This window comes from Rhipicephalus sanguineus, chromosome 4 (genome assembly GCF_013339695.2).
Source record: "Rhipicephalus sanguineus isolate Rsan-2018 chromosome 4, BIME_Rsan_1.4, whole genome shotgun sequence".
Lineage (NCBI taxonomy): Eukaryota > Metazoa > Arthropoda > Arachnida > Ixodida > Ixodidae > Rhipicephalus > Rhipicephalus sanguineus.
In genome coordinates, this window is record NC_051179.1 from 153,905,743 (window position 1) to 153,926,629 (window position 20,887).

At 44.9% G+C, this 20,887-nt stretch overlaps 4 protein-coding genes across 5 annotated transcripts in view; 3 read left to right on the forward strand and 1 right to left on the reverse strand.

Moving 5' to 3' along the window:
• The window catches only part of LOC119390819 (importin subunit alpha-6), a 51,331-nt gene extending 45,365 nt beyond the window's left edge, over positions 1-5,966 (reverse strand). The window contains exons 1-3 of one of the 2 annotated variants that reach the window (XM_049414935.1): positions 5,806-5,966; positions 5,615-5,706; positions 5,409-5,518 (exon numbers count right to left, since the gene is read on the reverse strand). In XM_049414935.1, the coding sequence (XP_049270892.1) occupies positions 5,409-5,518; positions 5,615-5,706; positions 5,806-5,848 (245 nt within the window). In that variant the 5' untranslated portion in view covers positions 5,849-5,966. The remainder of the gene's footprint in view (positions 1-5,408; positions 5,519-5,614; positions 5,707-5,805) is intronic. The other variant, XM_037658523.2, reaches the window with a different exon arrangement.
• A 347-nt stretch (positions 5,967-6,313) lies between these two features.
• LOC119390820 (meiotic nuclear division protein 1 homolog) lies at positions 6,314-14,723 on the forward strand. The gene is made up of 6 exons (XM_037658524.2): positions 6,314-6,389; positions 6,579-6,644; positions 7,163-7,336; positions 9,070-9,177; positions 12,070-12,229; positions 14,605-14,723. Exons 1-6 carry the CDS (start codon positions 6,387-6,389, stop codon positions 14,706-14,708), a joined length of 615 nt encoding a protein of 204 aa, XP_037514452.1. The 5' UTR covers positions 6,314-6,386; the 3' UTR covers positions 14,709-14,723.
• Positions 14,724-15,500: 777 nt separating this feature from the next.
• LOC119390821 (X-box-binding protein 1) lies at positions 15,501-20,759 on the forward strand. The gene is made up of 4 exons (XM_037658525.2): positions 15,501-15,903; positions 17,277-17,373; positions 18,184-18,372; positions 19,634-20,759. Exons 1-4 carry the CDS (start codon positions 15,698-15,700, stop codon positions 19,997-19,999), a joined length of 858 nt encoding a protein of 285 aa, XP_037514453.1. The 5' UTR covers positions 15,501-15,697; the 3' UTR covers positions 20,000-20,759.
• Positions 20,068-20,887, forward strand: part of LOC119391761 (endothelin-converting enzyme-like 1) — a 61,349-nt gene continuing 60,529 nt past the window's right edge. Inside the window, exon 1 of the mRNA XM_049415389.1 lies at positions 20,068-20,487. Within this exon, the coding sequence (XP_049271346.1) occupies positions 20,068-20,487 (420 nt within the window). The remainder of the gene's footprint in view (positions 20,488-20,887) is intronic.

Below are 20,887 nucleotides of genomic sequence, written 5' to 3' on the forward strand. Positions count from 1 at the left end.
AAGCTGGTGATCTCCTAGTCAGTCCCAGCTTCCACCAGCCACTCCCAGCTACTAAGGGCTTTCCAAAACAGCTGCGAACGACACTGCACATGTCTTAATGCAGAGAGGTGATCGAGGTGGGGGACCGAACGGAATGGAAGAGCCATTTGGGCTTGATGGGGCCTGGGAAATAGCAAAACTTGGCAAATCTTGGAAATACCTAGCATTACCTAGCAAAACCTACCAACACTTATCAAAACCTAGCAACACTTAGCAAGACATAGCAACACTTAGCAAAACCTAGCCACACTCAGCAAAACCTAGCAACAACTTAGCCAAGCTGGGACTAGCTAGCAAATCACCAGTTCTGCTGTGACCCAGCCTTGAGCAACCTAATGCAAGCTGTATACATTGTTTTCTTGCAAACATAAACGAATCATGACAGGATGCATGTAGAAAGTTTGTACGGCATGCACATATACAAGATTACAAACGATCGATGATGTCTCTGATTCTGCAAGGTGTAGTTTGCAACCTTTTCTTTACAAATGAAACTAGGGAGAACAAGAAGGAATTAACTAAATGATTCCTTGTGCCTTCCTAAAAATGCATTAATCAGAAGCTATTTCATCGCTTGGAGGCAGTAGTTGTCAAGCCTTCAAGCTCAACAGCTAGCATTTGAAGTAGTGACTAGGCAAACTGATTACTTGGCCGCCGCAATAACCCACCGCCTACGGTTTTCTTCTAGGCACAATTTTCGGCTGTGCAGAATAATCCCGGTGGAAGTGGAGTACAAAGAAATACTCGTACGCTTCGATTTATGTGTACGCTGAAGCAAACCAGGTTGTTGAAATGAACCATGATTTGTGAGGTTTTACGAGCCAAAACCATTATATGATTATGAGGCACGCCGTAGTGGAGGGCAGCGGACATTTCGACCGTCTGGTGTTAGTACACGGACCTCAAGCATTACGCCTTGATAGAAATACGACAGCCACAGCCGGTATCAAACCCGCGACCTTCGGGCAGTCATGGGCACGTTACCAGTAAAAAGTAACAGTGTTACAGTTACAGTTACCTAAGCCAAAAAAGTAACTCTGTTACAGTTACAGTTACAGAGTTTCCGAAAGTAACTTGTTACAGTTACAGTTACTGTACAAAAGTAACGTAGTTACTTTTCCGTTACTGTATAAAATAACAGATCACAAATCAAATTATAGAATTTATTTAATAAGGGTTGCACGTCGTAAAACCCTAGACGAAGGAAACATAAAAGGGGGCCCAACACCAGCAATCACTTTGAACGCTGAAGTGGAAAACGTGGTTGATGTACTGGAACGACGGCAGTATATCCTAAGACGTTTATTAACTATACCCAAAAGCGCATGCGAAGAGCAGCGGCGAGTGCATCACGAGTGGTTACGACGTCCATTGTGTCTGCTCCATATGTTTAAGGTGGTGTGTGAGATTCTGTTCGGAGAGCATCCGGTCCGCTGGGCATACAAACCGTTTTTAAGTCCCGTTATTATACCTTAATTGGAACATGACAACGTGTGTTCACGAAATCCTAAGACTGCACACCTGCGGATGATCATGGCAGTATCTAAAAGTGCGATGCGGGGATCGGCGAAACGGGCAGGAAATGATCAACGAGGTCTAAAGAACTCAAGAGGAATGTCGCTAAAGCAACCCATGCAACGCGTTCTAAGACCGAGCTTGTTGAGCACTGCTGGATGACAGGTCATAGCTTTGACCTCAACAATGCGACGATGCCGGTTTGTGAACGAAGGTGGGGGAAAAGCAACTCCTGGAATCATGGTTCATTCGCCGCGGCTTGCAAAAACAGCCGCGGCCCCCCCACTATATTCTAGGGACCCTACCCCCACTGGACATTTACAAGGACATGTGTGACTAGTGGACTGGTTGACCTCGGCTCATTTTTTTTTTCTTTTTTAGGATGCCACCTGCATTGGGGGTGAAACGTCTGTCATTTTGTTAATAATTGTTGCATTAAGTCGGAGTAAACATTTTACAACCAGTTACAAAGAAGTTTTAAAATATCGCTTCGCTAGTTCACGGAATTTCTGGCCTTAGCCGTTTCGCGTTCTGCTGTTTTCTAGCCACCTGTCAAACACGATTAGCTCGGAGCCTCAGACGAGGGAGACTGTAAACATGGCATCCCAATGCTCCTCCACCTGTACACCAAGAACATAGCTAGATGCTCAAGTGACGAAAAGGATGTATATGCTGAAAAAAAATTGGCCGCGTATCTGCGTGCTTCGCTGCAAATGTCGTGTAAAGACGATAGAAGAGGCGCTGTGTGAGATATGGACGCCATCTGGCAATACGTCGGGAAACATGAGTGCTGTGTTGCGTGCTGGTAGTCCCGGCACAGCAGCAGGCGAAGACCGGCGGTGACCAACGCGACCGGCGGGGACGCCAGCCAGCCCGAAAACGCGGTTTGGCGCGAAACGCTGAAGCAGAGAAACGTCCGCACTCGACGAGTACTCTCCACACACTCTTTTATTTACACGTCGCCTGGGTAAAACAGGAACGCCAGAGCGGCGCCCACAACCGGCAGCCTGAAGGCCGCCCACAACGCTGCTTTTTCATTTTTTAAATATTTTTTTTTTCACCTTCTTGGCCTTCTCAAAACTAAAGTTTTTCAACACCAACCCATGGCATTCGTACAGTGCAATACAGAACCGAAACCGAAACACAACAATGAGCTCGTGCGAAGGGCACGGAGGAAGGCAAATTTCAGCGCAGTCGCATTTTCAGCTTTGTTGAAACAGCGCTCACTAGACGACGACGAAGTAAAAGAAGGCACAGGAACAATGATTAAAGTGTCTGATCTGTATGTTTAAAAAACTATTATTGCACTCTTTCATTGATGCGTACGTGTTTTTTTTGTATATGCATTGCTATTATTTATTTATTTATTCTTTTTATTGGCATCAGCATTCAATACTCAAAATATTATTTTAAAAAATTTTTTTGTAAGACAACTTCTTGGCCAATCCCCTTGAGTGGGTATGAGCCATGCAGTAGAGGACACTACTACTACTACTACAGGCAGCGCCTGTCCTGTGCCTTCTTTTACTTCGTCGTCGTCTAGTGAGCGCTGTTTCAACAAAGATGAACGCATACCAACTCGCTCAAGCTTCCATTCTTATGCATTTTCAGCGCAGCTTAAGAAACTAGGGTCCTTAAAATTACGTATGTATGCATTTTCTATTAAAGGAACACGCCACCTAATACTTACCTAGTGATGTTGCACCTCAGATATGCATGATATTTACTTTTTGATCGACAACGTTCACAAGTATGAACAGCCGTACCAGTTCAAGACGGCTGGCCCTTGGGCAAGTGGTTCAACTTTGGCCGAGTGGCTGAATCGAGGGACGTGCCGACAAACAGAAAGACAGACAGACAGAAAGACAGACCAAAATTTCTGCGTTTAGGTTCCCCAAGAAAGACTATCGTCTTTAAAAAAAGACGCCAGGCCTGCGCTGAAACCGCAGCACAGTCACAGCGAAAGCTGGAAGAGCGGCGTTTCTAGAGCCCGTTGTAAGCTCTCTTGGGGCTACAATACAAGTACACTAGAAAGGTACCCACTACGCCATAAATCACAATTTTTGTGAAGTTGGGAAGCACCTACTAAGCCATTATTTGTTATTCTGCGGAGAAGCGAGGCACCAGCTACACGTCTGTAAGGCATTATGTGCACTTTGTTGACGCGACGACTGATGACGATGAAGAATTATGGCTCAGCCCTTTGTAATGGGTTGGAAGCTTTAAACGGCCCACCAGTTATGTAATTTGCATTGGGTGACGCCCGGTCGCTATTTCCCTCTCCCGTCATACTGTATAACATACGTTGACGTGGAAGAGAGACGGGGGGGGGGGGGCGAAGAACTTTACTGAGACCCCGAGGAAATGGATCATGCGCTTATGGGCTTCCTTGGCAACCAATACAAGTGCACTTGCGAGGAACCCACTACGCTATAAATCATTGTAATTTTACTGAGACCCCGAGGAAATGGATCATGCGCTTATGGGCTTCCTTGGCAACCAATACAAGTGCACTGGCGAGGAACCCACTACGCTCTAAATCATTCTAATTTTACTGAGACCCCGAGGAAATGGATCATGCGCTTATGGGCTTCCTTGGCAACCAATACAAGTGCACTTGCGAGGAACCCACTACGCTATAAATTATTGTAATTTTTGAGAAGTAGGGCAGCAGGCACTGTGCCATTTTTCGTCATTCTACGGAGAGCCGCGGTACCTGCCAAACGCATGTAAGGCATTATGCGCACTTTGTTGATGCTGTGCCTGATGACGACGAAGAATTATGGCAGAGCCCTGTAATGGGTTGGAAGCAATGAGGTTTAAACCTCCTTGGTTGGAAGCATTCAACAACCTACTCGTTGCGCAATTCGCATTGTGTGACGCCTGGTTACAGAACTCGCGTTGTGCGACACTTGGTGCTTATTTTACTCTTCTACCACGCTATATTGCATATGCTAATGTGGTTCCTTCCCGACATGAAGCCTGTATAGGACCTTTTTGCAAAGCGATCTCAAGCACCGGCATGGCTCAGAGGTTGAATACTGGGCTCCCACGCAGAGGGCCCAGGTTCGAACCTCGTTCCATCCTGGAATTTTTTTCTTATTAGTTTTTTTTCTTATTTCGAGCGATACTGGTTACGGACACCGGCGGCGGCGGCGGCGGCGGACAACTACGGCGCCAAAAACGGCCGGTGAAATGATCTCATAACAGCTTTCGCTGTAAAAAAAACGGACGCGAACTTAGCAGGCTGTTCATTTGAACCACGATTGATTTACATGTTGCGTTAATCACAGACCTCCAACCTCGGTCTTCTGCAGGGAAGATAATACGCTTAGTCACCTCCTCTCCTAAACTGCGAGGGGAGCCCTATTCTGTAAAGTTGAGGAATGGAGAGGATATATGGTAAAGAAGAAAGTTCGAAAAAGTGTTGCTGTTGGATAATTTTTCATAGACAGAAATAACTGTAACGGTATTTTCCGTTACAGTTACTGCGAAAAAAGTAACAGTGTTACAGTTACAAGTTCCTCTAACTTAAAAGTAACTAGTTACAGTTACAAGTTACTGAAAAAAGTAACTAGTTAACGGTAACGCGTTACTAGTAACTAGTTACGGCCCAAGACTGCCTTCGGGTCAGCAGCCGAGCACCGTAACCACTGTAGTACCATCACGGCGGACGCTGAAATTAATCCGGCCACATGACATTCGTCAACATATCACACTAAAGTCTTGTACTCTGACTGCAAGCCGTTCTCACGCTTCTCAGGCGCTGTGTTAAATTGCTCTGAAAGTTTCTCTACAGTTGAAGTCTTTTAGCGAACTCTCGGTCTGCGTGCCACATCGCAGCAACGCTTTACCTGAGAAACCTACTGATGTAATCGTCGCCCAAAGCCAGCGAGTTCTTCACCTTCCTGAGGTAGTGCTTGTTGTTCCTTTGAGCCTTTATATCCTTCAGCATTGCTTCAAACTGCAAAGACAACAGGAACAACGAAAGGTGCTCGAAATATTAAAAAAAAAAAAATACGCCGTGCAAATCAACATGCTCAAATGGTTTTTTGATTACCTCTTCGATTGGCATGGGCTCTAACTCCTTCGTATAAACCGACGCTCCTCGTCTGTCGTCCACAAGTTTTTGTCGGCGCTCTCTCTGTTCATCTGCGAGCAAAGACACGATGAAATTACGTGTTATGGATTTTGTGGGCTTTAGCAAAACGACATTAGAAAATGATAATTCTAGTAATGATAAAAACGCACCGCACTGCTGACTCCGTAAAGCTTGCCTTATTTCGTCGACCATGGTGTCCGCCGTATGTGTCAAGGCTAGCTGAAACGGTGCCTTGGCTCCTACAAATATTTATGAACTGATTTTGCGAGTACCTCAGGTGTGAACAGCATCGACCGCGTCTACTATGGGGGCCGCCATTTTTTCAAAGCTGGAGCTCTATTGGCTTTGACTGGCTTCCAAAACATTTTCGCAAGTCGATGTCGCGGCCATGACGTAGTTTTGGCGATTTCAGCAATTTCAGTTCGTGAAAACCGGCAAAAACATAGCCTTTGAGAGCTGAAGTGCAGGCTCAGAGATAACCATCACGTAATGCGTGAGTTTTAAGGCAAAGTATTTTTGTAAAGTTGATATAGTCACCTAAATTACTGTCGCATAAACGCTTGTATGTATTAATATGCACATATGTCTCGGATTTTATGTGTTTCAAGATTATGGGTTCAGTTAGCGCGCCAAGCAAACAAGGTTTTCTTTTGCCCAGACTTGCCCGGCAAATTTGTTTGACGCGATATCATTTGCGTTAGAGCAATTTCTTCAATTCTAGCCTATTAGAATGGTGAGGTCTACTGTAAATATTGTGACGCGCCCTTAAATGAGCTCGAAGTATCTCTTAATGCTGTTTAAGTGAGAGATTTTTTCTATTCTGTGAGTGGCACGCCCTGAAACCTAAAGTGCTTTCGGCGCTGCTTTTAGTGCAAGTTCTTGGTTGTCATAACAAGTTGTCATTGTTTATTATTCTTTTCAGTCCAAGAGAAAAGGGGTAAGTGCTGAAGAAAAGCGACAGCGGATGCTGCAAGTTTTCTATGAAAAAGTGAGCCACCCATCCAAGTTTTTAACCAGTTCTCTCAGGATCACACGAAGCCAGTTTTGTCTCTGAGCTTCAGCAATTACGAGATATTGCACGAAAACCCAGAGTTTACCGTTTTTCGATGACTGCGTGCTTGTATATCGATGAGATCAATGTGCGAAAACTCCGGTGTGCACGTGAATAGTAATAACAATAATAATTATACCCAAGAGATCTGATTAGTACGGATCAAGCCCTGCACTATGACGTCTCTGATAGCTGCAGGGTTGATTTAATGTGACGCAGCCCAGCTCAAGTCAATATAGATCGATCAACAATCTTTTGACTCATCGTTACTAGGCTTTGCTGAACACCTGTAGCTTCAACCCGGTTTTTTTTCTTGCGAATCTTCTGCACGAACCGGAGATATACAAGAAAATGTATGTGCACTGTGCGTTTTAAGTGCACTTTTGCGTGTGTCGTAATCACTGGATCAGTTATCACAATTTTCGTATTTCGTTCTGTTCTCTTTATTTTTTCAGAAAGATGTGTTTCAACTGAAAGATCTCGAGAAAATCGGTCCCAAGGAAAAAGGTGTCATAGCGCAGGCGGTTAAAGACGTTGTCCAGTCCTTAGTCGACGACGGTCTCGTGGACTCTGAGAAGATAGGCACGTCGGTCTACTTCTGGTCTTTCCCAAGCAAAGCTGTCAGCACGGTGAGTCAAGCTACGTCTACAGTTAACTACGACTTATGCTAGCGGCACAAAATGTGGAGAAGTAGTTGTTGAAATCGTCCGATGTGCTAAAGTGTATCCATGGGCGCGCGCAGGGTTCCCCATTAGGGGGGGCGAAGGTTCATCGCAGCGCCCCCCCACCTTACTAAGTCCATGTACGGGGTAGATTTTGCGCCCCCCCCCCCCCTCTTAGGTGACTAGAAGGGTCAATGTACGGGGCAGATTTTGCGCCCCCCCTACTGGGTGATTAGGGGGGCGGCCGCCCCCCCTGCCCCCCCCTGTGCGCACGCCTATGAGTGTATCTGCATCTTGTACACGGTTTGATGAGGAGGCCGGGGTAGGAGGGGTTTCGGAACTCTCATGGACAGCTTTGTGTGGCAACGAAGCTAGCCTTTGAAGTAGTGACTAAACAAACTGCTCATTAATTGGCCGCCGCAATAACCCACTGACTATGGTATTCTTCTAGGCACAACATTCAGCTGTGGTGGATTAATCCCAGTTGAAGTGTGGAGTACAAGGAAACACTTGTGCTCTTCGATTTATGTGCACGCTGAAGGACACTAGGTCGTTGAAATGAATAATTTGTGAGGTTTTACGAGCCAAAACCACGATATGATTATGAGGCGCGCCGTAGTGGAGGGCAGCGGAAATTTCGACTTATGCTAGCTGTAGAAAACGTGGAGAAGTGGTCGTTGAAATCGTTCTATATCTGCAAAAGTTTACCTGCGTCTTGTCTGTGTTTAGATGAGGGGCTCTGGGTAGGGAGGGTTTAGGAATGCTCGTGGACAGCTTTGTGTGGCAACGAAGGCAAAGCACGCTCTAGTAAAATCACTTCTGCAAAAAGTCCCACATTGTCGTCCGCCTTACCTTTAAGCTGAGGAAGAGCAGATGTAAACTTATTTTTTACGATGACAGGTGATCCAGTGAAATTGACTGAGCGTGGAATCTCGCTTACTTTTATGGTTTTCTCTTTCCCGCGTGGACACTTGCAAAATCGTCATACATGGGATCTGTGCTGATTCAGCATATTTAGCATGTGCAGAAGCTCACTGTAACTATGCTTGGCTTGCTATATGCTTGGTTTGCTATACTCTTTCTATGATGCTGGGTTTCGCTTTTTTGTAGTTTGAGGCATTTCAATAAAAATGTACTTCTAGTGGTTCCACAGTTTACATAAGCAACGTTTTAGTCACCTTTGGTATCGACCACATGATATGAAAGAACTACTACGTGTTATCCTGCAGCACGAAAGTACGTAGGAAGCCTGGCCTTTCTTTTTTTTTTAAGTTTCCAGTAGTCACAGCATGTCATCCCTCCACATCACATCATTTGGGCAACAATAAACTGCTGTGGGAATGTAATCATCTGTTGATAACACCCTCTGCTACATTAGTTCAGCACTAATGGCATTGTTCTGAAGCAAGGACACGCTGCTTAGCACTGGTTACCTTATACTTTCAATCTTTCGTGTTCAAAGACACAACCATGGCCTTTAGCTTAGCACACAATCAATGTTCTATTTCAGAAATTCAGGTCTCGTTCGAACAGCCCTCATTTCTAGCTAAATTTTTCAAACTTCGTTAATCGTAAACGTAAGCGAAAACCGATGAAATCGAGTGACTGTAAGGCTAGAGTTGGCCCTGTGTTTTGATGTTTGCGGCCCGACCTGGAACAACTGTCCTACAGCCACAAAATGTGCGACATTATTTTTTCAGAGAAAGCGTAAAATAGACCAGCTGAAGACAAAAGTGGAGGATGTGCAGAAGAAGCTCAAGTTTGTCGAGAGTCAGCTGGCAAAGGCTCAAGTGGGAAGGGAGGACTCGGTAAGTGGCGGCGTCTAGTCGGACCTCCGTGGTTCATGACGTGACAATTGCAGCTCATAGTTAAAGCAACTGCGGAGTCAAGTATGAAATCAAAGTATATTAGTAAACTGCACTTCTGCTATTGTCAAATATCCACTTTTTCCCCTTGGAAGAGGCTTGGCAAGCCCGACAAAACATAATATCATTTCAGAATTTTCGTGCTAGCTTGCTGCAACATTATTGATTTTGAGAATCAGCTCAGGTCTGGTTAATTATTTTTTGGCAAAAAAGAACCAATACCACAATGTATTCCGAAGGATTCAAAGATTCTATCTACATAACATTTTTCAAGAATGTTTTCACACCCAAATTTCCCACATGTTAAGAGGTATTTTGAAACCTGCCTGGTGTTTGTACTTTGAGACAAAACTCGACACTTTATTCTGGCAGGCAATGCGCTGAGGTGAATGAACACAGCAGTGATGATGGGTATGTACATATGTATAAAGACGAGGGGTAAACATAATGCTTACAATATACTTACAATGGTGGGAAAGACGTGAAGCCGTGTGAAGAAACAGTCACACAGTAAGCAGCTTCTTTGTAGACAGTAAATATGCTCTTTCTTGTCCAGTAAATTATTCACATGGTTTGTCCACGAGTTCTAGCATGTAATAAGAGAAACCGGAGCACAGCCTTAATTTTTTCTAGTAATAATAAAATAAATGGAAATGAAAGTTCTTAAGCTACACTTGACTAGTAACAATGTAGCTTTGCTGTTTAGCCTCATTTTATTTTCTGATGCATCCTTTGTGTAAGGTTTCCCGTGCTTCAAGGGAGCTCGTAGTGCCAAATGAAAAAAGTGCGCCAATATGTTTAACTTTTAATGTCTATAGGCTCTTCAATTTCTGTGGCTTCAGATTTGCTTATTCCAGAAAGCCTCTTAATACTTGCAAAAATGCAAAAATAATTGGAGACTTTCTTAAGAAACCAGCTGACATGATAGAAGTAGTGGCAGATTATTCCTTATCTGTTCATTAAAATAACTTCAGGTCATCCGCATGTTCACATCAAGTAACTGCTGTACTTGTTAATAAAAAGTGATAAAAGCTGGTAAATGTTGTTCACTAACTGTATGGTTATATGATCAATTGCCCTTAATTGAGACTTCTGTAAAGTGTAGTGCAGGGGAGGAAACATATTGAATTAATGCATGCACGCTTGGCAGCTGCTGGTGGCCATCTAAAATGTTTGTTTGAACAACGAACCAGACATTGCCTTCCGAAACATACTTTCAGATTGGTTGGCCATCAAGAGACTCTTAGTCAGAAAATAGATCACAAGCTTGAATAGTTACAAATTAAAGAAGTGTAATGGATCAAGGCGTTTGTTTTTTTTTTTTGCTAAACACAGCCGCACGAAGCATGGCAGAAGGAACGTTCCATATTCGCCTTTGTGGCTACAATAATAATAATAATAATATCTGGGGTTTAACGTCCCAAAACCACCATATGATTATGAGAGACGCCGTAGTGAAGGGCTCCGGAAATTTTGACCACCTGGGGTTCTTTAACGTGCACCTAAATCTAAGCACACGGGCCTCAAACATTTTCGCCTCCATCGAAAATGCAGCCGCCGCGGCCGGGATTCGATCCCGCGACCTTCGGGTCAGCAGCCGAGCACCATAACCACTAGACCACCGTGGCGGGGCGTTTGTGGCTACAAGTGGCACTGGTTAACACTTGCAGAGTTACACGCATAGGTGTGCGCACAGGGGGGGCGGCCGCCCCCCCTAATCACCTAAGAGGGGGGGGGGGGGAAATCTGCCCCGTACATTGACCCTTCTAGTCACATAAGATGGGGGGGGGCAAAATCTGCCTCATACATTGACTTAGTAGGGTGGGGGGGGGGGGCGCTGCGATGAACCTTCGCCCCCCCCTGATGGGGAACCCTGCGCACACCTATGGTTACACGTACAGAGATTCCTAAGATAGTGGAGGGTGAAATGACTGCTGCTGTAGCTTAGTTGGTAGAGCGTCGCAAGCACAGTGCGAAGGTTGTGGGTTCAGTCCCCACTGGCGGCAAATTGAATTTGTGCCCATTTTCATTTCTTTTTGTTTTTATAGGATTTGCTGCACTTCAGTTAAAGCTACAAATAACACCCACTATGCTCTCCTTGCCTTCATTAGCCTGAATAGTTGACATTCCTTACACAACTGCAGTGGGTTTGTATTCTCTGTTGCCCACTTCCGGGAATACATTCATTTTTGCTTGACATGATATCTGGCGCAACACCTGAATGAATTGTCATTTATTTGGTCTCACTCAATTGGTGGTCGCCAAAAATGATAATCTCCAGGATATGGTATCTGGGTAGCACCTAAAAATATGCTGGATGGGCAGCCAAGCTTAGACAGATAGATACAAATTCTTAACAATAACACCGAAGATGTTAGCTTGGCTTACCACCTGACGTGATACTCCGGGTGATGACTTTGGTATATACAATGACCACACATACACACAAGTAACACACTCACACATATGTATACACAAAGGAGTCAAGTTTCTCACCAAAGTGTATCGTTGAGAACAATTCGAGATTGCTGCCTAAATTTCTGCTAAGAGCAGTCTACCAAGTGCTAAGTGTAGAAGATATGCTGCTAATTAGCTGCCGTGACCTGCCTGGAAAAATGTTACGATTTTCATTGAATTCCTTTCCTTTTTACACTTTACCTGCGGTCTGGTTGCGCTCCACCTACATTACCACTAGTATTTGTAGGTTGCGAAATGTGGGTCAAAAGAAAGGCACGCAATTGCGTAAAAGCAATCCTTACATTGTACTGCTTGTAACTCGCATCACCAAGCTGTCTCTCTCGTGTAGAGAGTGATGCGTAGAATCTAATAACGCAGTCTGAGCGAGAGGAACTGATGTCCAAGCTGAGCGAGTTGGAGCGAGACCGTGACGAGGTTTCGGCCGAGCTGGACAAGCACAGGGACTGCGACCCCGAGGTTCTGGAAGAGGTCAAGAAGCAGACACTCGTGGCCAAGGAGGCCACCAACAGATGGACAGGTGAGTGACCAACGAAGTGCAGCGCCTTTGACATTATACTGCGTGGACCATTGTGCAAGCACAGTGGGAGAATTATGTTTCCACTTATAACGTACTATCTTCATGCTACAACATGGCTGGTCAACAACTTTCTCATTTCATCAACCTTCCAGGTTTACACATAATTGATTCGCCACCACCGTATAAATTGAATTAGCCTACCCTTCATATTGATCCCATTAAACTTATTGCTTCAAACTTATTTAGTGCATCACCTTCCTGAAATAGTATGTTGAAAATTGTAACTAATAGTGGGGTCTTATGTGCCAAAACCAGGATATGGTTATGAGACGTGCCATAGTGGGTGACTTATTTCAGTCCTTTCAAAATACAGCTGCTGTGGCCTGGAATGAAACCCCCATTCTTGTGCTTTGCAGTGCAATACCTTAGCTGCTTAGATGTCACAGTAGAAGTTTGTACTGAAATCTGTCTGTGTAATGCCCTTTTTCTATTTCGGTGTAAAAAGAACAGGCTTTGTTGGCCTATTCTTTTTTCTTGCTTCTTGTGCTCGTGCCACATGAGCACGTGCAGGGATTCGTCTTTCAGATGGGCGAACCACTCTTATTCCGTTGCGTGTGCTTTGGCATTTTCGACGCTGCTTCATCGTCTTCTCATCGGCGTTGGGGCGCTTCCTCACATCCGGTTACTCTTCCTATACTACTTGTGTCAACAATATGAACACTATGGCACTCATGTCTTTGTGTATTGTCAAATAGACACATTGTCATATAAATACATGCACTCAATTTCCACCCATGCCACCTGCATTTTGGAGCAGGCTGAACGTGATAAATACTTGTGTGCTGAGAAGTGGTGCATGCAAAACGGTTACTAGAAGCTAATTTTATTGCTTGAGCGAAGCTTCTGGTTGGTAGATTTTTTACATGACAAATGTTTGCAAAATATTTGGTTGAGCTCAAGCCATTCGGTCACCTGACTTTGTGACCACTATAGGGGCCAGCAGGCTGAGTTACTTTAGGTCAACCAAAATAAAAAAAAGAGAGAGAGGGAGCAGTATACTATACAGTTTCAGAGGCATATACTCAAATGCTCATAATTTAGATCTGTATGGATGCTGAATTTACGATGGAGATGTAAAGAGCTCAGATTAGTCCACCCTAAAACTTTAAGCTATTAATGAATGTAAAAATGGAGGACTTCATATGAATGGAAACGACTACAATCTTTTGCAGTCATACGTACCCCTGTATGCTGGAGTGTTCCACCACTTGACACTGTAGCTTGACTTGATAAAGTAGACGGCGGCTTAACCCTTTTGCTGAAGTGGCCACTATGGTCGATGGCACTCCACTGTTATTGTGGGTGGGAAAATTTTGCAACCAGGTGCTCCGTGCATTCAGCAGGGTGACCACACTTATGTCACCTCATCACCGTACGAGATCACTTTGGAGAACTTGAGGAGTTATCGTCAATTAAAGTGTGGCATTGTGGGTAGCTTAGTTTTAAGATGATGTTTGTTTGAGAATGCAGGGGCTGCTTGCCGATATTTTTGCTTGGGTGTGTCCAGGTTACCCCATTTTTAGGCAGTGCTTTGAAGAGAGTAGGGAAATCCAGGAGCCAATATCAGCTAAATTCTGCTTTGGTTATGTTACATGCAGTGAAAACATATTATTGGTGTGACGTGATACATTATGGTAGTATGTGTGAAGAAACATGCAAACCTTTGTTTGTTCAAGAGTGTCACAGGGTTCCCTTTTATTGATGAGAGTTGCTCTTAATTGATTTGGTACAACAGCAATTACTGACTAATAATTGTACACTGAAAGAAGATGACGTAGGCGCCCAATTGCCATCGCACTAAATCTACTAGTATTTGTGTATAACTGTATTGCACACTATTACGATGTGTATGAACGCTGGTAAATTTGCCACTTGGAGTCTGAGATAAACGATGTTCCGTAATGCCATACGTAGGTCCGGACTTATCTATTTCGCCGAGTTACGACACGTGCGGGCGTATATCGGTAGGCTTTTGTTGTAATGGAATAAAAACGATGTGATAGGAGAGATAACACTCAGAGGCAAAAGGATCGTTTGTCGACCTCGCTTACAGACGTTCGAGCAATCGCGGGGAGTGTCCCGTTTCTAGTTCCGCTTTTGCATTCCCCGCGGGATAACATGCGCGAACACAGAGACTTAAAATACCGCTGAATTAAATTGATACAATCAAGTGCAATCGTAATATACAAAGAAGAACGGTATTGAAGGATATTAATCAAGCAAAAAAAAAATATCGGTCCTGCTTGCCATGCGTATACCTCCAGGGCAGATTGCGAAATGCAGTGTTAGTAAACATTGATACGATATCTTTGCAGATAACATCTTTTCCATCAAGTCCTGGGTAAAGAACAAGTTCTTCATCGAGGAGTCTGTGCTCAACAAGCAGTTCGGCATCCCGGAAGAACTGGATTACGTGTAAACACCGCGAAGAAAATCATCACTTAGTTATCTGCATACATAGCCAATATTCAACGGAATTTCATCAGCTGCCACTCTTTGCTAAAACCGCTGACGCAACAGCTGTTGCGTCAGCCGTATTATTACTCGTCGCTTGAAATGAAAATAAAGATGTTTCGACGTGTTTCCAGTGCGTGATTTATAAACGGCCTGCTTTAGGCGTTACTGCAGCTATCAAGCCGGCCCGCAGACTCGACTACTTCGATGAGTTATCGTTCTTGGTCGACATGAAGCAACTTTCACATCCGCCTTGCATCAGAAAGTTTGTGAGCGGGCGCCCACAGCGCGGCGAAGTAGTAAAAGCAAAGCGGCGCAAAAGAGCGTCTTCAGTAAACAGCTGGTCCCAGAGTTCTTCAACCATACCAGTTGCGAAGCTGCGTCCCGAAACCTAAACATTTCCACGGCCAATTCTTTGGGGAACCTGCAGATTGTCGCGCTACCTGGAGCAGCAAAACAAGACCGCCTCTGCGCGCGCTTTTTGCGTGCATCCTGCTTGACGCTGCACGCAGCACTAGAGCCACTACGAACGTTTATTAGTTCATTTTTTTGTCAACAGATGACGCGACAATTAGCAGACCTCGCGAGTTTGGCCACGGGCGACTCTGATTTTGATACGTGGGGCATTTCGGGAGTTTCGCAACTCATATCATTGAAGAACTCTGGCAGGCCCACCCCATGACATCATGAGCTTGCGCTCCAATCGGAGGGTGCGCTAGAAGTCGCGGCTCGTCCAATCCGCGAACGCCACGATCGGTCCCCGGCTTCGCTCTCAGTCCGGTTTTCGTCGACGCAGCGGAATGGTGTCGTAGGGCGTACGCGACTTTTGGCGTAGTTTTAGCTATGCAGCGATCGGCTCCGTTTGTATCGTACCCACTCGAAGTGATGTCTCTCTAAAGTGTCGGCGTGTTTACACGTCTCCCGATAACCACCACCACCACAAGCTCATCAAACATGGGTGTTCCCAAGAGAATCGTGATCACGGCAGTTCGAGACCGTTCAACTTCTTCGGAGAAAGCTACCATCATCGCACCTCGAGATTGGCACATCAAGTCCGAGATGGAAGTCAGCGTCGCAGAGCCCGTCGTCACCGCTGCTGCGCCGGTGAGGAAAAGGCAGCGGCTGGACCATTTGACGCGGGAGGAAAAGATCATGAGAAGGTACGTGAGTCGAGATTTTTCGGTCTGTCGCGGGGAACAAGCTGTGAGGAATGGAATGTCGCTCGCGAAAGCAACTTCCGTTTATGTTCGGGGCCGACAGGAAACCGGTTAGCATCCGCCGCCTTCGAGTGAAAGCTGACCCTTATTTTCTGACGAATGCGATAACTGTGCGCTGTCGTTTCCTTAACTTTCGAATACGTGTTTCCATCGGTCCTGCTATCGCACGCCTTCAGTTTCGCTTTGCATGTCTTCAGTTTCACCTTCACAAACCTTATTAGCCTCAGTTTTCAGATCTAAAAGTTTTATTGGAAATCGCGGTGGCTCGCTCCTACGCGCAACATTATGCGCCTATTCGCGATTCGCGAACAGGCCTAAGCAAACTGCTGTTGGCCGCCACGTCGACAGGACGCCGGAGCTGCGGCGTTGGCAGCCTTCGTGGCTTGATCTATCTGACGTCAAGCGACATTTGTGTTTTGTAGCCGCCGTCGCGTCGCCATGGCGACGGCGCCGGGTGTTGCTTTCGTTGCATCAGCCGGGAACGTTTCCGCCGCCTCCTCGATTGCGTTCCTTGAAGCATGCTCCGTGATATATATGTATATATCGAGTGACCTGATTACGGGTCACTTGGCAATCTCGCAAACCGTTATTCGTAACCGTAATGTCGACATTGCTGTACCGCTGCGCCGCAAGTCTTTGACCGCGATACTGATAAGACATCGTGCAGCCGGGTCAAGGGCAGCGTTGCGTCAACTTCATTATAGACCGTAATAAAATTATTCCCTTCTGATTTTTGGTGAAATTGGCACGTTACTTATCCTCAATAATTCATCTATGCGGTGGTTTAACATCGCATTTACCCGATATACTCCTTTGTGCTGCCATGTTCCACGAGTGTTGCGACTAGGTCGTTGCATTGAATTCCATTTATAAATACCTTTCGGTATTGTAAACTTAATTGTTTCATCCAGCTAACCGTGTAACTTGCACATCATGAACTGAACTCTGTGTGCTTCGTTGAATTGAATTGGCTATTTTGCAAAAACATAAACAATGTTGTGGGAGACTAGGGAAGAAAAACTAATTCAACAGCTTAACATCGTCTTGGCCACCCTACACACACAACATTGTAACAGTGGTTGCAAAAAGGAAAATAAAATTTACATATACGGTGCATTGTACATAGCTCATGTACAGGAATGAAGCATACTTGCAGGTTCCACGTATAGGACTCTTACAACAAAAACGAACTGAAATGTTAGCCCATTGTATATATATGTGAAATATCCGTACTCTGATCTGGTTGTCTTTTTTTTTTTTATACACAACAAGGAATGTGCTTGAGTATTCAACGAAGTGAATTTGGCTGCTCCCAGGAAACTGAAGAACCGTGTGGCAGCACAGAGTGCCCGAGACCGGAAAAAAGCAAGGATGGATGAACTCGAGGAGCAGGTCACTCGGCTGCAGGCAGACGTGAGTGATATTTCTTTTTTTTCTTCAAGTATGCACGCCTGAATGTCCCGCTCTGATTTAGAGGACACTGTTGTCCTGTGTGAATAATTACTATGATAGTTATAAAGGCAAGATAGCCTGTGTATTCAGCAAGAAGCTTCGTAGACCGTCACAGTAGTAGTAAAACGTTGTGCACTACCGTGAGGCTGACGTTTCAAAGACATTATGGAGTTTATTGTGTACGAAGTTAACCTGCGCCAACCTTATTAAAAGTAGGTCACATGAGACAAAATAGTGATGTTTTTGCGAGTAAAAATTAACATACGAGCTGTGCCTGCAAACAACATATTGAATTATATTTTGCTAAATGCTTCAGTTGTTTAGTGTGAGGTACATACTGATATTAAAGATGTTAATCAGGCCGGTATTTCCACAATGGCCATCAGATTGAATGTACAGTGTTTCGTTTTTTGTTACACTGCAGCATTAATAAATGCACTCCTGAAAGTTTGCACAGCTGGTGTTCGTACTGATTTAAATGCACTACTGATAAATGTAAAGCAACAAAATGTTAATTTGGGATAAGTTTCTTCCCTAGTTACTAGCAATAGCAGCACCACATTTATATGTTAGTTAGGGCCATTATGCAAAGCGCTCGGCAAGAGGCATACACAGAGAACTTGTGTATATCTAACTGCCTATTACAACAGATTTTCACTGCGTTAACATTTTGCAAAATGTTACAGTGAAATTGATATTTGTAGCACTATTTTCATCTATGGGTTGAGCTCATTTCTGTTAAAACTGATGATTTTTTTTTTCTTTAATTAGAGGACGGCCCTAGTTGAAGAGAACCGCCTTCTACGCAAACGGCTGGAGGAATGCCAGAGGGAGAACCAGCGACTAGTTCAGAGGCTCGAGGCCAAGCCCAGCACACAATCACCCAGCCCCATTTCCACAGTCACTACTACCACCACCACTACCACTTCATCCCTACCTGCACCAGTCGTCAAAGTCGAGGTGAGAAAATGAATAGACTGTACGCTGTATGATTGCTATAGAGTTCGAAAGCATGCATTGTTATTGGCTCGTGATGGCTTTTAGCACGTGTAGTATAGTTAGGATGACCGCACCAGCTGCCTGTCGTTGCCACACATCTGCTTAGTCGGTGGCATTTTACAGCATGCCAATATGCGAATTTTGTGCCCTTATTCAATAATTTACGATATGTATAAGTACTGTGACACAGTGCAGGCCATCTTTTTGTAGTCGTGCTTACTGTGGCACACGCAAGATTGCGATAACTAAATTATATAAGGTTTTACGAAATACTCTCTTGTGCGGCGCTGCTCAGTTTGACCACCTGGAGTTTCTTAATTGTGCACCTAACTTCAAAAAGTACATTGTTGTTTTTCTATTTTCTCAATTGAAATGTGGCCTCTGTGGCAAGGAATTGAGCCTGTGCCGTTGAGCTTTACAGAGGAACACCTTAACCGCTAAGGTACCTTGGCGGGTAGCTAAAGAAGGAGCACAATATACTTTTTTTTATGGAATTGTCAGTGTGCAAAATATGACCCAATCTAATTGCATTTTTTTTGTTAATTGCAATTATGCAGAAGTCATATATGTGCCTAATAAACCGTTTGGCTTGTGACATTGTATTTTTCACTATTAATTTTCTGCATTAAATGAGAGTCAGAGTCCTCAAAACCACACAGACAATACTGTTTTCAGGGCGCCATGAAGAAAGTAATGTAATAGCTTTCTTCTACAGTTAGATTCAGTTGTGCTTCCTGGGCGGTTATAGACTATGTTGAGATGTCATGACCGTGGGAACAGCACATTGTGGTGTTTTCGCACTTGCTCTGGCTCACTAGGTTGTCTGCTTCATCAATCATTACAATGAGTAACATCATAAGAGGCAGTCAAGTGAGCCAGAGCCAGCACTGAAACATCATAATGTTATGTCCCGCTTTCATATGACCACCTTTGTCGTGCTGTCGCTACACAGTAGCCTTTTTTTATAACAGTGACATTTGGCTTAGAAAAGCTGTCCAGGTAAATTATTTAGTGCACCCTGGGGATTGCCAGTATATTTTCTAGTTGTGCACTCAGTGACCTTTACTAAATCGAAAAAAAAAAAATTTAAATGTAAAGAAACATGTCACTACCCCTTCAAAAACTTGTATGATGGCTGTGCTGTGCGTAGCTTTTCTTAATATTAGTTGTGGCATTGTCTCATTTTTCCGTTCTTTTCCACCTTTTCATGGTCCAAATGCAGCCGTGTTTGCCTCCAGAGACCAGAGCTAGCAGCAGTTCCGTTGAGTATGCATCACTCATCAGTGGACCTCTGCAGCAGGACCAGGTTCCGCTGCGAGCTCTTGCTCTCTGGATGATGCAATTCGGCTTCTGGCAGCTGATGACGAGTGTGACGACCTCTTCGCCCTGCTCCAAGAGTGCAGCCAAAACCTCCTCGGAGGCATGCCCCTCACCGAGGACGTCGCTCCTCTGCCTGTGCCTGCTGCTGCTCCTGCTCCAACGGCAGCAGCAACAGCGAAGCCCGGGCAGTCGTCTGGTCGAAAACGGAGCGCCTCCTCACGTATGGTGGGGGCCTCACCAGAAGAGCTGGACTCCATCAAAGAATTGATCCACTTCGACCACGTCTACTACAAACAGGAAGATGGCAGCAGCAGCGCAGGCACAGCTGATGTCGTCATGGAAGATGCCTCAACAACTGTAGCAGCAGCAGTGACAGCGTTGGCTGCCCCTTCCCCTGCCACTCTGGTCTTGACGTCGGCTCCAGTGTCCCCCGCGTCGGTCATCGAGGTTGAGGACACCGTGGTTGTCATCGACGACTGCCCTTCCCCGCTTCCCGGAAGCCCAGATTCGGCCCCCTTCGATCTGAATTCGGTTTGTGCCGAGAGCGGTGACGCGCAGGGGTCTGTCCATCCACCGCAGGAGGCTCTGTCATTGCCGCCGTCATTAAAGATGGCTGCCAGTCCGTCGGCACACAGTACGGAGACCGGCTACGAGTCTGCATTGTCCCCGCTGAGTGACTGCAGCTTCCGGGAGGACAGCCTCTTCGACGATTCTCCTCCTTGGGTGGACCCCCTGTCGGAACTGTTCCCGGCATTGGTGTGAAAAAAACAAAACAAAAATGGACTAACGTGAAAAAAGACTGCATGTGCATGGGAAAACGGACAGTGAAAGTGTCATTTGCCTTTTCTGTTGCTATCTACTGCACGCTTTTATTTATGGACTTTCCGTGGAAAGCAAAAAGCTGTACATAATGTAACATATTGCAAACAAAGTTTTTGTTGCTGGCAGTGGTGCTGTTACTGCTGCTACTCTTTTGTTGATCTTCTTGTATGATAATTAAAGCTGGCTTGCGTAAACCTGTTTATAAATGGTGGCTGTGCTGTTTTTTCTGGGATGGAATGCTCGATTCATAAATACAGCAGAAGAGTTAAGGGCACTCCGTGACCTTTTTATTTATTAAGAGATACACCTCAGAAGTCTATTTTGATAAATACTT

Bases quoted from the DNA above. Each gene is read 5' to 3' on its own strand.
- LOC119390820 (XM_037658524.2), top strand. The intron at 7,337-9,069 runs GTGAGTCAAGCT...TTATTTTTTCAG, and splicing joins CAAGCAAAGCTGTCAGCACG to AGAAAGCGTAAAATAGACCA. The intron at 12,230-14,604 runs GTGAGTGACCAA...ATATCTTTGCAG, and splicing joins GGCCACCAACAGATGGACAG to ATAACATCTTTTCCATCAAG.
- LOC119390821 (XM_037658525.2), top strand. From the start codon at position 15,698: ATGGGTGTTCCCAAGAGAATCGTGATCACGGCAGTTCGAGACCGTTCA. The intron at 15,904-17,276 runs GTACGTGAGTCG...GGCTGCTCCCAG, and splicing joins GAGGAAAAGATCATGAGAAG to GAAACTGAAGAACCGTGTGG. The intron at 18,373-19,633 runs GTGAGAAAATGA...GTCCAAATGCAG, and splicing joins CACCAGTCGTCAAAGTCGAG to CCGTGTTTGCCTCCAGAGAC.